Raw genomic sequence first — 15,121 nt, 5'->3', positions numbered from 1 at the left:
GGAGCGCCGGCTGTCTATGGGTGCGCGGCTCCCTCAATGCAGGGTTACAGGGACCCACACATACGTCTAACTCACCCTGAGGTGTAGGTTTAGGCCAGGAGTTTTTACAGAACCCAAAGTACTCGATGCTTATGACTAGGCCTGGTTAAATGCCTAGGAAACCCCCTGACCCTAGTGTATGGCAGTGATTGGAAAAGGGGGTGCAGGACTTACAGGGGTACACAGCGTGGGGTGTAGGGTACCGAGGGGGGAGGGGGGATGTACAGGTCCAGGATAGCGGGTTTCTCCTTCTTGGTGGCGCTGTCTGTGGAACAACCTGGAGACTGGGGTTTGTTCAGGGAAGGGGTGCTCTGAAAAAAAATTATAATAATTCAGTCATAAAATGCTCCCCTCATAGAACCTATTGTAACTGTTGGTGGGCAAACGGCCAGCAGCATAACTACAGCAAATGGATAGATGCCTCAAGAGGTATCTACTTTCTAGGAAATCTACTAACTTGTTGGCAAGGAACAGCGTTTCTCCCATATGTCACATCCTATTGTCTACTCCAGCTAATTGCGTTTGTCTTTTTAAATTTAAACACTACTTGTTAGGAAAGAGAAGGCTCATGATATGACCGGTTCTACATTATCGCTGCATGCCTGTCTCTTTACATCTACAGTGCATTCGGAAAGTATTCAGACCCCTTCACTTATTCCACATATTGTTACATTACAGCCTTATTCTAGAATTGATAAATTAAATGAAAAAAATCCTCAATCTACACACAATACCCTATAATTACAAAGCGAAAAAACTGTTTTCTATAAACAGAAATACCATATTTACAATAGTATTCAGACCCTTTGCTATGAGACTCAAATTTAGCTCAGGTGCATCCTGTTTCCATTGATCATCCTTGAGATGTTTCTACAACTTGGAGTCCACCTACGGTAAATTCAATTGATTGGACATGATTTGGAAAGGCACACACCTGCCTATATAGGGTCCCACAGTTGACAGTGCATGTCAGAGCAAAAAACCAAGCCATGAGGTCGAAGGAATTGTCCATAGAGCTCAGAGACAGGATTGTGTTGAGGCACAGATCTGGGGAAGGGTTCCAAAACATGTCTGCAGCATTGAAGGTCCCCAAGAACACAGTAGTCTCCATCATTCTTAAATGAAAGAAGTTTGGAACCACCAAGACTCTTCCTAGAGCTGGCCAAACTGCGCGGGAGAAGGGCCTTGGTCAGGGAGGTGACCAAGAACCCAAAGGTCACTCTGACAGAGCTCCAGAGTTCCTCTGTGGAGATGGTTGCCCTTCTGGAAAGTTCTCCCATCTTCGCAGCACTCCACCAATGAGGCCTTTATGGTAGAGTGGCTAGACAGAAGCCACTTCTCAGTAAAAGGCACATAACAGACCGCTTGGTGTTCGCCAAAAGGCACCTAAAGGACTCTGACCATGAGAAACAAGATTCTTTAGTCTAATGAAACCAAGATTGAACTCTTTGGCCTGAATGCCAAGCATCACATCTGGAGGAAACCTAGCACCATCCCTATGGTGAAGCATGGGGGTGGCAGCATCTTTCTGTGGGGATGTTTTCAGCGGCAGGGAGACTATTCAGGATCAAGGGAAAGATGAACGGAGCAAAGTACAGAGATATCCTTGATGCAAACCTGCTCCAGAGTGCTCAAGACCTCAGACTGGACGAAGGTTCACATTCCAACAGGACAACGACCCTAAGCACACAACCAATACAACGCAGGAGTGGCTTCGGGACAAGTCTCTGAATGTCCTTGATTGGCCCAGCCAAAGCCCGGACTTGAACCCGATCAAACATATCTGGAGAGACCTGAAAATAGCTGTGCAGCGATGCTCCCAATCTAACCTGACAGAGGTTGAGAGGATCTGCAGAGAAGAATGGGAGAAGCTCCCCAAATACAGGTGTGCCAAGCTTGTAGCGTCATACCCAAGAAGACTCAAGGCTGTAATTTCTGCCAAAGGTGCTTCAACAAAGTACTGAGTAAAGGGTCTGAAAACTGTTTTTGCTTTGTCATTATGGGGTATTGTGTGTAGTTTTATTTGTTTTTGTTCGCCTCATCAATCAATTTTAGAATAAGGCTGTAACATAGCAATGTGGAAAAAGTGAAGGGGTCAATAATTATATTTGGGGAAAGGAAGAATTTTGATGGGAATCCAAAACAGCTGCTGCGGCATACATTTAAGAAACTATACCATTCTACCACAGCTATGGCAGCATTTTAAAGCCACACTACTTGGTAAATTGACCATGTTCAGTTTCACTCTCCATCAAGCAGATCATAGTACGTCTACCCTCTCCTCCTCCCCTATAAACAGCATACCTGTAGAATCTAGTGTCACTCCTGAATCACTGTGTTCCATCATTGTTTAACACACACACCTCTCTCATCATAAAACCCAAGATGTGGCACTTTGATTCCTGACACCTTGTTCAAACACGACGGTGAACATGTCCCGAATGATCCAGTATCTTTGTGATGAGAGGTGCTTTGTTAAGTGAAACCAGCTCTGCTTTGATATCATGTGATCTGATCTTCCCAGGGCAGAAGAAGCCTCCAGAGGCATGACAGGGCAGTGCCAGGACCAGTGCACAGGTTAGGTTACAACAGCGTATTGTTCCCTACGGACACCCAGTTACTGCAGTCAGGGCTCAGGTACCTGGCTGTGGCTAAGAGCTCAGCAAGGTCATAATTGTCCACATATGAGAGAGTGGTGAATTGGATTACCATTACATAACTTATTTAACACAGGATTTGTCTGGACCTTCTGAGACTTGATTCTCCTTGTCTCCACTAACTCAAATCATAGGGGGTTTGACCTTCTCAAAAGAGGGTGTACCCAAGAACTTTGTGAGCTGAACCATTGAGCGGCCCACTGAGAGACTTGTCTTCCATGGAAGCTAGCGACTAGCCAACCTAACCCACATAAATACAGCATGGATCACTAATGATTCCCACCCTACATTACTGCCAGATGTTGATCTGGTTCTACAACCACCACCACATACACAAACCACTCTCAAAGCAGACATTTGTTCCTCTCTCTTCTACTCACCACTGAAGGAGATGTTAGCTCCTGTCTCTGCAGACTGACACAGACTGCTGGCTGCCGCCACTGATGACCCAGTAAGAGTGACATCATCATCATCACTGAGAGTACAGTAGTGTTCCTCAGCCCTGCAGCCCTCTCTCTGGGTGGTTCCTACACTTGTCTAGACTTGTTACACATCTCCCTACTCCCTTATAAGGCACATTTAACAAAAGGTAATATGAACAATAACAATCACACTGCCTTAGTATATCAAAGTAAAAGATGAAGGGCTCTAGAAGGTTCACCTGAGCCATGGGCGGTTTCCAACGCATGTTCTTGAGGGGGGCCGGTGTGAACCCGCAGGTGCCTGTAGGTCTCTTCTTCAGCAGTAGGACTACACCTTTAGGGTCCTCTCTCAGCTTCCCCACCAGGTTCTTCAGCTGCCAGCCCACCTGACAACACACAGAGTCAGCAATATATCCTTCTGTAGCTGTGTAGTGAACTGCAAGGGCCAGATTCTAACTTAAGACATAAATGTGTGGTTTTAAGTGAACGTGTGAGCCGTGGACAGTCTCAACCCTTCTATAGCACTATAGTTAATTGGAGGAGTGGTATGTGTGACAGGTGTCAGATATAACAGGTGCTGGGTGCTCACCACTGTCTGCTGGTTGACCTGGATCACCTCGTCACCTCCATGGATCTTCCTAGTCATGTCCGCCGGGGACTGACAACACAAAGGAGAAGATTAGTCTACCAACAGACATCACCTACATGTAATATTAGCTCCTGGATAATTACACATTTATCTGTGTTTGCTTTGTCGTCAGAAGTGCCACGTACGGGCTTGTTACGAAACAGACCCACTTCATAAGCCCCTGAGGAAATATACCTTCAATATAATTCTGACTATACAACACAAACACCCTTCTTAATGAATGGGTTGTCACATTATACATGACACATTTTGCATGAGAACGTCAAAGCAATTAATGAGTCATGATATGATGAATTAGGGTTTGATAAACGACAGAAGGCATGATAATTAGGCTGTATTAGCTAGCGCTGCCACATTACTGTGTTCCTGAGGAGGAACACTAGGAGGATGTTTTACTGTTGGAGTTTGTGATTCTAAAATGGATGACGGAGATGGGAACAGCTATATTATTCAACCCATACACAACTCCATCCCTCTCTTCACTGCTTGATAAACACATTTACACTGGTATCCTTGCTCTGGGGTAAACACTTCTGCCCTCGACCACCCTTCGCATCGGAGGAGGAGGGCAGGGTGGGTTGGAAAGAAGATGGACTGTTGAAGCCCACCCTTAACTGTCCCCAGTGGTGGAAAAACTACCCAATTGTCATAGTTGAGTAAAAGTAAAGATAATAAAATAAATGACTCAAGTGAAAGTCACTAAGTAAAATCCTACTTGAGTAAAAGTATTTGGTTTTAAATATACTTAAGTATCAAAAGTAATTTCAAATTCCTTATATTCAGCAAACCAGATAGCCCCCAAAAAATGTCATTTACCGATAGCCAGGGGCACACTAACACTCAGACATAATTTACAAACAAAGCATGTGTGTTTAGTGAGTCTGCCAGATCAGAGGCAGTAAGGATGACCAGGAATGTTCTCATGATAAGTGCGTGAATTACACTATTTTCCTGTCCTGCTAAGCATTCAAAATGTAACAAGTCCTTTTGTGTCAGGGAAAATGTATGGAGTAAAAAGTGCATCATTTTCTTTAGGAATGTATTGAAGTCAAATTAAAAAGTTGTCAAAAATATAAATAGTAAAATACAGATACCCCCAAAAACTACATAAGTAGTACTTTAAATTATGTTTACTTAAGTACTTTATACCACTGACTGTCTCCCCATCAGAACTTGGCAACTAGTATTTACGCATAATATTAAGAGTTGCTATACCAACTGGATTTATAATGAAACATGGCGCGTTGACTAGGATGGTGTTCACAGGGATGGTGTTCACTAGGACGGCGCGTTCACTAGGATATACTCAAGTATTCCTGTGGCCATTATACTTACATGCTCTGTGGTGCCCGTGATGACATGAAGTCCATCATAGGTGGATTTGATGTACATACCCTGTACAAATACATGAATTATCATTTGTGAGACGGTTTGAACTTGTCTGGTGCTCAACTTTCTTACACACTGAGCTAGTAGCCCAGACACACTGAGCTAGTAGCCCAGACACACTGAGCTAGTAGCCCAGACACACTGAGCTAGTAGCCCAGACACACTGAGCTAGTAGCCCAGACACACTGAGCTAGTAGCCCAGACACACTGAGCTAGTAGCCCAGACACACTGAGCTAGTAGCCCAGACACACTGAGCTAGTAGTCCAGATGGTTTGGGGTTAAACTGAGAACAGGCAGCATTCCTCACCAGTCCCTCCCCAGGCTTGAGGTTGTTGAGCTGAACTTCATCCAAGCATGCTGATTGGCTCATCAGAGGGTCAGAGGTGGTTCTCACGGTCTGGTCACAGATGCTGTTCAGAACCTTGGACTGGAACGAGAAAGATCGGAGGGAACCCTTTTAAGCAACGCAAGAAAACCAAAACAAACAACCCAAAGAATGAAAACAAAATTGAATGGAATCTCATGAATCCATCTCATTGCTTGTTCCAGTGACTCGATGTGCTTTCCTGATGGCTGCGATTACACGACCAACCCAGTAATGTCCCGTCACGTGACTGTGATTCTGTAGCTACCGCCTGTCACCTAAGAGGTGTTGTTTCTGTGGCTGTCAGTGTTAGAGGGGTGGGCTGGCAGGTTGGCCAGGCAGTCAGGTGACAAGAACAGTCAGTCACTCTGGGGCAATTATCACACTCCCCCAGGGAAGAGGGGGGAAACGAGGGGTGAGGGTCATTAACGTTAACATTAGCTGGTTCTCCAGCTTCAGATACAGCACTGAGAACATGCGGGAGATCCGCCTACCCCCCTCTTCTCCATTCTAGGTCATTACAGACAATCTCACCACCTTGTCATCATTAGTGGGGGCATTTTAGTGATGCTCAGAAAATTTGCTTTTTCTTCAGGCGAGTAACAAGCATCATGCCTAAAACACGCACAACACATTTGTGCTTACATACAGATGCGGATGGGACACGAGTTAAACCAACTGATGCACTGAACCAACCTTATTTTAGCTCTAATTGAATTTTGTGTTGACCACACAAGTCTATAACTAGATCCCTTGACAGGAATTTGTAAACAAACAAGAATCAGTGAAATGCTACTCACACACTTCAGAATATTCACCATAGATAGGGACCAGTCTAACTACAAGAGTTTTTCTGGTGCACTTATTTGAACAACAAGTTCAACATGGAGAAGACTTCTAAACAGTGTAGAGATTAAGATCTAGCTATTGTGTGAGTGCCTGCAGCAGAGTTCACCGACAGTGTCTGAGAGGGAGGAAGTTCAGTGTGAGCTGTAGAGTCTGGAGTGTCAGGGACAGGAAACACTGATTGATGGCCGGGGTGTATTTTAGCCGCCTCTTTTACCAGAGGGCCCAAGCCCATGGCCCTGCCTGCACTATTAACTCAGAGGGAGACTGCGCTGAAAGCATGCCACCTAATCTCCATATAAAACATTAGAGATCAACATCTACCCAAACAGACTTTACCTGAGTGCTCCCATAGGTGGGAACTCATTCTAAAGTTTACATAAGGAGAGGAGATATACTTACAACTTCCAGGATCTTTTCCTCCATCTCGTAAACAGTATAGTCCTGTGGAGGAGGAGACAGATGTTAGATAGGCGGCCTTCTCAATACTCCATCAACAGGAAGAGGTTCTTTCCCCACAAAGATAGTTTTTATTTACTAAGTATAGTGAGTCAGTAAATATGATATAATCAAAGATCCAGATATAGGACTGTGGGAGTTGGAGAATGGCCTCAAATAAATAGCTTTCTGAGTCAAATTACATCTCCATATGAACTTGGGGACAATATAATTGCATAACGTGGTGTGGGGTTACAGTAAACTATAGAGTAGTGTAAATGAGGGAACCTTGCATCTAGAAAACACAACTTGGAGAGGAGGCGGCAAAGTGTTACACTGTAGAAACCATATCATCTAACTTCAAGGTGACCAAAAACCCATATCCAATCCCATTTCAGTTTTTTAATTGACTTCAGTAAACAAAACACTGTTTAGCACTGGGTTGCCATGCTTTCATCGTCTAACTTTTGATCCTCTAACAACTCAGTCATCATAACCTTTGATCGCCTGGTACTGTCCAAACTCAAAACCTCTCTTGGTCTGTGGACGACACTGTCAACATGGGCCTACACTACATCCTTGATAACCGAAAGACATATGCAAGGATATTGTTTGTGGACTTCAGCTCTGCGTTGAATAACATCATCCCAGAACCGCTACATGACAAACTCTCCCAATTGAACGTATCCGGCTCCATCGGTCAGAGGATCACTGACTTCCTGATCAAAAGGACGCAACACGTGAAGCTGAGAAAACACCTTCTCGGATTCTTTATCCCTCAGCACCGGAGGGCCACAAGGACACGTGTTCTCACCTCAACACCGATAACTGCACCTGTCAAACTACTGAAGTTTGCATATGATACAACTGGTCGGTCTCAACACTGACGGCGATGAGTCCATGTATCGTGGAGAGATGACCGGCTGGTGGCCTGGTGCAGTAAAGTGGCCATCAGACTGTTGAATAGCCATCACTAGCACAGAGGCTGCTACCTATATACATAGACTTGAAATCCCTGGCCACTTCAATAAATGTTTAAGTATCTTGCATTACATCTCATATGTATTCTATACTACTCTACTGTATCTTAGTCTATGCCGCTCTGACATTGCTCGTCCATATATTGATATATTCTTAATTCCATTCCTTTACTTTAATTTGTGTGTATTGGGTATATGTTGTGAAATTGTTAGATATTACTTGTTAAATATTACTGCACTGTCTGAGCATTGCTACACCCGCAATAACATCTGCTAAACACGTGTATGTGACCAATAACATTTGATAGATGTGTACACCGAGAAACTTGAAGCTTTCCACCTTCTCCACTGCGGTCCCGTCGATGTGGATAGGTAGGTGCTCCCTCTGCTGTTTCCTGAAGTCCACAATCATCTCCTTTGTTTTGTTGACGTGGAGTGAGAGGTTGTTTTCCTGGCACCACACTCCCAGAGCTTACATACGTATTCCTCTTTTCCAAATGGGATAGGGCAGTGTGATGGCAATTGCATCGTCTGTGGATCTATTGGGGCGGTAAGCAAATTGAAGTGGGTCTAGGATGTTATGTAAGGTAGAGGTGATATGATCCTTGACTAGTCTCTCAAAGCACTTCATGATGACAGAAGTGAGTGCTACGGGGTGATAGTCATTTAGTTCAGTTACCTTTGCTTTCTTGGGTACAGGAACAATGGTGGCCATCTTGAAGCACATGGGGACAGCAGACTGGGATAGGGTGAATGGACAAGGTTTGCCAGCTTATTTGTGAAAACCACAGAGAAGGACTACAGCACTGGTTTGTCCTTTAGGGCCAAGAGTTTTTTCCAGCAGTCTCTCTCTATGGAATCATCTTATGATCTGCACTGTACTGAATGTTTTCTTTTGGGATACCGATGCACATTAAACTATTTTTTAACTAGTAAAACCACCAGAACAAACATGGAGGGAAACTAATAAGCATAAAATACAGTTTCAGTTTTGGTACCAAAACAATGTTTCCCCTCAATTACTTTCCAACACGGCCAAGGACGTGTGGTGTTTTTGAAAGGAATTTGTCAGGACCTCCATCAGAAACTGGCATATTTTTGCCATAAATAGGTCTATATTTGGATGAATACGTCAAGCTGAAATGCATTTTTCATGCCAAAATCAGATATGCTAAAAAGACAGATTTAGTAGGTTTGCGGTCAAAAGCAGTATCATAATAAACTGCTTTTCTTACATGCAGACTGTTTTATATCAAAAGTAGCAAATGATCACAATGTGAATATAATCCTCGTTGGCATAATCTTTCAGATCTGTGTTTTTTGACAATCCCTTGAAGCATCAAACTTTCAAAAACAGAACAGAAGCAGTATTCATACATAAGCCAGATGGAAACCAAGATCAGAGGGAAAGACTGAGGAAAGATTCCCTGGGTAAAGCAGCCGATCCTCAGCCTCCTCATGCCATGGTGGTCCTCCCACAGCAGACTAGGATCAGATGACTCCCCAGACGGCCCTGCAGCCTTTGATCTGTAACCAGAGACAATTTGTCCAGCCGAGCGATGAAGTGGCAAAAAGAGAAGGCTGCTGGCACACCAGTTCAACAAGGAGCCAGTTATACAGCTGACCAGACTGGACAAATGAACAGGATCTTACAGAACAAGAAATCAAAACACCATGTGACTCAGACCTGCCCTCCAGACTTCCCTTCCTCCTACAATGTCTCTCCACCTCTTTACTGAGTGTTACCCACACCTTTCTTGACCCTTTATGCAGGAAGACAGAGCAAACTCTGACCTCACGGGTCAGACGAGGTGGCTGCAATGGCTGCATGTTTGCTGTTTTATTGCGTGTGTATACATTGAGTTCATTCATGCAGAAGGACATAAATCGACCATCTTTAAAGCCCTGTTCTTGGCGGAGGTTCATTAACAGGCTGTGTAACCTCATGAAGCATGCCCACACCATAAAAATCACAGTTATACTCCCCCTCAGCACCTGCCTGGTCTTTCAGACAAACACCTCCCTGAAATCTGTTGGGAGAGTCCAGGAGTGTCTAAAGCCTATGTCAGATACATAGGTCTGTGAGAGCATTGGAGGTATCTTCCTGCATGTGTCTATGACAGGATAAGGTGGCCCCTGGATGGACTGAAGACATATCCACCTGGGTCTCTCACAGCTGAGTGCCATCAAGGCCAAGGTGTCTGCTACAGTACACCACAGTAAAGCTGCAACAGGCAGCCCTGGAGTACAAGGCTCACGCCACACAAAAACCCTTCACTTCAAACACCTTTGTTGGAAATGTCTCCACTCAGCTCCCCACTCCTCCTCCACACCCAGGGTGAGACCCACCACAGTAAATCACCTGAGCTTTGAAATCCCAGACGTTGGCAAGGCAATCAGCACCCTGGGAACAGAATTTACCCTATGCAATAACCCTTCAAAAACAGTACCTGCAATCTCAATAGCCACTTTCACTATGGGTGTAAAATGTAAAGGCTGTTGGCAATTGTTGGGATGCCCTGGGGAAAGAAACGGTCAAAAAGCAGACAGGCACTTTGCCTCTGTGCTTGGGTTTTTAACTGGCTTCGTTTGTTTTCTTTCAGAGCTGACTCTTACATAACCAGTTCGGACAACAAATTGGAAATATTAATTCTATAAATCTGATAAAAATAGAACACGACAACCCATGGTCAAATCAAACACACATTTAACATGGCACGTTTGCTGATTTTTAAGGAGAGGTAAACATCTAATGTGTGTCAGTGAAGGAGAGGTAAACATCTAATGTGTGTCAGTGAAGGAGAGGTAAACATCTAATGTGTGTCAGTGAAGGAGAGGTAAACATCTAATGTGTGTCAGTGAAGGAGAGGTAAACATCTAATGTGTGTCAGTGAAGGAGAGGTAAACATCTAATGTGTGTCAGTGAAGGAGAGGTAAACATCTAATGTGTGTCAGTGAAGTAGACCAATGTACCACCTCCTCAACCCACTGTGCATTAACCCTCCACAGGACGTACACACAGAAAGTATGCTCTCCCGCTGTGAACATCTTGCAGCAGGCAAACAGAAACCACATGGCCGGGGGAATAATGCAGCACGCATAATGTTGGCAGATGCTTTTAAAAGAGCGCCAGAGATTTTCATTAAAGTGTAAACTCAATGGCTGCAATTGCCGTTAAAACTCCACCATGGTTGGGGTCTCCTCAGCTAACCTGAGGGGGGGGGGGGGGGGGGGGGGGGGGCAGACCAAAAACAAAACAGCAGAAGCAGGCTTGCGATGTTCATAACCCCCTGCCCCCCGACCTAATCCTACATGTGTCTACCCTCAGGCCAGGATGCCCTGAGTGGAAAGAGCTATGGTGTGACTTTTCCAGGGGCATGCTGCATGTACACTGTTGAGAGGGATCTGGAGCAAGAGAGAGGGGTGGAGAAAAAGGGAGAGAGTGGAGGTAGAGCCAGCGAGAGAGCAACATGCCGACCTGTTGAACTGTGGTGGTGAGGTCCAGACACAGCTGAATGATCTTATTCTTGGTGCTGGTGAAGTCACTGATCCCAGTCAGGGGCGTCCTGCAACAAGAGGAGAGAAAAGATTGAGATGCCATTTCATCATGACATTTTAAGGTCCGGGTCATGTCCCTGACCATACTGATATTCAGTAGCAGTCAGGAGAGCTGGATAAGGGAGTAAATATCACAGTGGGACAACAGTGCGACAGAGGCACCTCTAGGAGGCTGTTAATAAGGAAAACAACAGTACTGGTGAACCTTGCTCTACTTTGCATGTGCCTTGGATAGAAGGCTCTGTGGCCACAGACAATGATTGGAAGGAACACAGTCTGTCTCCATGTTGGGCCGCCTCCTCCATTCCTTCTCTCAAATACCCACCCCTGAACTCCAAAACACATCTCCTACCGTTAGCCCCTCAACACCATGCCACCCCCAAATACGTTGGGAGAAGTCATCACAACACACTTTTGATCTTGAAACAAACCTCAGAAAATAAACAAATCCTTTCAGCTGTGAAGGTCAACATGGTGACATTAATACTACTACCTGGTTTAGTTAACTGACAGAAGGGGAGAGAGTGATCTTTAAAACAAATGCTTGGAAAATAAAGTAAGCACTGTACATGAGCAGTAGAGTATGTGGATATTCTGGAGGATTGAGTCTTACAGCTCATCTGGATATTCTCTAGACAATGACTAGACAGAGGTAGAGGAAACCCACCAGACTGTATCCAATTTCATTTATATGTCCTCAAACCCTTTCTAGAAGGCTCTCCTGAGAGAGAGGAGCTGTGTTTCTGCTATAGTCTGTAGAGGCTGAGGAGAAACCAATGCCTGTAATGTGTAGCGTAGCAGTATATTCTAGTCATGAGGTGATTCAGTGAGCTTATTGACTCCTATGCATTTGAAAAACTAACATTACAGCTAACCCCAACGGCAGTCCAGGAGTTTGAATGTATATAGCAGATTTTATGTAGCTGGGACAGCTATGCAAAGTTACCATGGTAACCCTACTCTGTACATACAAATGGAGTACACTGAATGTTTTTTGCTCGTGGGGCCAGCCTTCCCAGAATGCTGTGCGATGCGAGGTCTTACCTGTCCAGCCAGGCCAGGAGACTCTTGGCAGCTCCGATGAGCTCTACCACGGAGGTGAGGAAGTCGTTGGGGGGTTTCCTGGAGGTGTTGCCGTCGTATGTCTGGCACTTCCTGCGGTCTGACGTGGACATGTGCAGGCTGTTGGTGGCTGCTCTCATCCTCACCACCAGACCCTTCAGGTTGTCTGTCTCCACTCCGTAGTTCTGAGAGGGGAAGAAAGAGCAGAAGAGTTGAGCTTGATATATCAAAAGTTATAGTTTGTCATAAAATAATGTGTATTTTTACGTGATTACAGTGAACGTCAAATACATTTTTGGGACAAAGCATTGCTGTTTGGAACTGTTTTTCCAGATTTTTATGGCTCTGGATTTCATGTCACACACAAACATGTTTCCTGCAGAGTAAATGTGGGTTATTAATTGTAATGGGCTAAGGATGCATGATTTAAGAGGCCATGTCTCTACCGGCACCTCTGGGGAGAAATTCCCCTGCATTCTTCAGGCACGTCTGGCTCAACCCTCGGGAGAGAGGCGTGCACGTGCCATCACCTGATTCCCATCAAGCAAGCAAAGTTTTCATTCCTGAGCCAGTAAGTTGAGGGCAGACGTGTAAGCCTGGCCGCAGATCTGTGTGTGCTTAGGCTACTGCTCTGTCGACTGTTTATTCCTACTGACCTTACAACCCTGACCTCACGGAGCTGCTCCAGGGGAAGTGATTAGGTAAATGATTGACGGACACACCCAACCTAGTTTTTACTTCCAACTGTGTAGAACGAGATTCTCTTTTGAGTTTACGACTCAGAAAATACCTATAATTCCTTCTAATGGCCAAATAAATCCCTTATTTGAGGCCAAAGTTGTGTCCTGTACCTGCTGGTCCCTAGCTCTGCTCTGACTACAGGGATATTTTGTATGAAATAAAGCTTTAGATGTACATTGTTAGTACAGTATGAGCAGGCCAACTTGCATTTCTTTACATAAGCATCCACAAAGCCTTCTTCATCATAGCGCATAGCTACAGTTAGGTGATGAACTCACCATATGACTATCGGACTGTGCAGTACATTTCACTGCGAGCAATGTGTCTGATCTCAGGGAGCATTGGATTTAACACTGACCTATGGTCAGGTTCAGACCAATGCTCTCATCAACCATCACGATGGCCACATTCATCGTGACGTCAGTCAGCTGCCGGCTCTGCTTAGTGGCTTAATTTAGGATGGCTTAATTTAGCAACTAATCCTGGCAACTCACGCACGCTCCACTTAAATATTGCGGAAAGAATGTGTTTGGAGTGGAGTGCTAGTTAAAGGAGACAAGAGGGGGGGTAGCCTAACCTCCTGTTCTGGCAAATATCAGCTCACATGGTGTTGCATCCCTGCCAGCCTCGCTGGCCTCAGCCCGACTGGCACGCTAACGGCTAAACACGCTAAAGAGCAGAAAATAGCCTGCGCTCGCTCGGCCCTGCTCCACACTGAGGAAACCTGCAAGTGATCAGCGGCTAACTCCACTCAGCTGCCGTTTTATATCAGGAGCATTTACTCAGGAACCGATTATATATTACCTCATCCTAAAGTCGTCCCCACGGAGCTGCATGGGGCTGAGGCAGAAGCCATATGTGCAAACTGACAGAGCATGTTACATTTCCTACATCTCAGTTGGCAAATCAAACATCCAAACGGCTCTTTCAGAGGTCCACCGAGACACAAAGAGCCTTTGAGGTCATTATGGGAACCTCATGAACCTTAAGCAGATTTATACCAGGAGAAGAGATGGAGAGAAGGTGCATATAACTATCTCAGATGCTCTCAAAACACCACACTTGTCCATTATAAGACACAGCAACTGTGTTGAACCAAAACAGTGGCTTTGAAACTAAGCCATGGAGAGCCAATCAACATCAAACAGCACTGCTGGCTTTGTCATTAGTGAGCCAATAACACACAGAAACACCAGCTCTGACTGGTAGGCAGATGTTCAACACCTCTTTGTTCCATAGCTGTAGCAACTTATAGGAACAGGGACCAGGTAAATAATGTGCGTTTCAAATCAAATTCACTCCATTTCAAAGTGACTGTTGTGAGCAGGATCTGCTTGGGCCTCCAGATAGGTCCTGTATCCTGACATGAACAAGTGTTCTCAGGAGACCCGAGGGGGGCTATCGCAACAGGTTCCCCTCACCGCATGGGCCCAACGATACGCATCACCTGACACGACCAGAGGAACATGGCCCAAGAAGGGCATTCCCACAACTTTCGACCACAGACAGGAGGCTGTTGCCAGGTGGGGGCCCACATCGGTTTCCTGCTCCTGGGGAGATAGGTACGCACCTCCAGGGGACAAGTCCACAGTAAAACACCAATCATTGCAGTTTCCACACATTACTTGGCTGCTGCGCCTTGAATATCTATTCCATGGCTCTGGGAGACAATAGGTGGGCTTTTCTCCTGTGAGCAGGCCGCTGGGGTTCCAAAGAAAATCAGAGGTGTTGGGTTTCAAGATGGGTCTCTGCAGAAGTCATCATGGTTTTGACTTGAGTCCCAGTTTGATTAATCAACATGTCCTTCGTCAGTCTACAGAGACCAGTTTGCTCTGATGGTTTTTGGCTGGTGAGCTGTAATCTGAGTAAGTCAGTCTGTCTATCTAACGTCCTGCTGAGGGGGAGGAACTCGATGAGAGTCAAGCTAAGACATGTGTGATACAAGGTTCTACTCATTTATGAGATGAAAACAAAT

The 15,121-nt window shown here is 45.2% G+C and overlaps 1 protein-coding gene across 1 annotated transcript in view; it reads right to left on the bottom strand.

The window, feature by feature from the left end:
• The window catches only part of LOC120060288 (connector enhancer of kinase suppressor of ras 3-like), a 51,192-nt gene that overhangs the window by 14,958 nt on the left and 21,113 nt on the right, over positions 1–15,121 (bottom strand). Inside the window, exons 3-10 of the mRNA XM_039009476.1 lie at positions 12,388–12,590; positions 11,264–11,351; positions 6,770–6,811; positions 5,465–5,584; positions 5,103–5,162; positions 3,708–3,776; positions 3,358–3,504; positions 214–350 (exon numbers count right to left, since the gene is read on the bottom strand). Coding sequence (XP_038865404.1) covers positions 214–350; positions 3,358–3,504; positions 3,708–3,776; positions 5,103–5,162; positions 5,465–5,584; positions 6,770–6,811; positions 11,264–11,351; positions 12,388–12,590 — 866 coding nt within the window. The remainder of the gene's footprint in view (positions 1–213; positions 351–3,357; positions 3,505–3,707; positions 3,777–5,102; positions 5,163–5,464; positions 5,585–6,769; positions 6,812–11,263; positions 11,352–12,387; positions 12,591–15,121) is intronic.

Source organism: Salvelinus namaycush, chromosome 15 (assembly GCF_016432855.1).
Source record: "Salvelinus namaycush isolate Seneca chromosome 15, SaNama_1.0, whole genome shotgun sequence".
Lineage (NCBI taxonomy): Eukaryota > Metazoa > Chordata > Actinopteri > Salmoniformes > Salmonidae > Salvelinus > Salvelinus namaycush.
The sequence above is the reverse complement of the archived record's forward strand: the minus strand, read 5'-3'. Positions and strand labels throughout refer to the sequence as shown.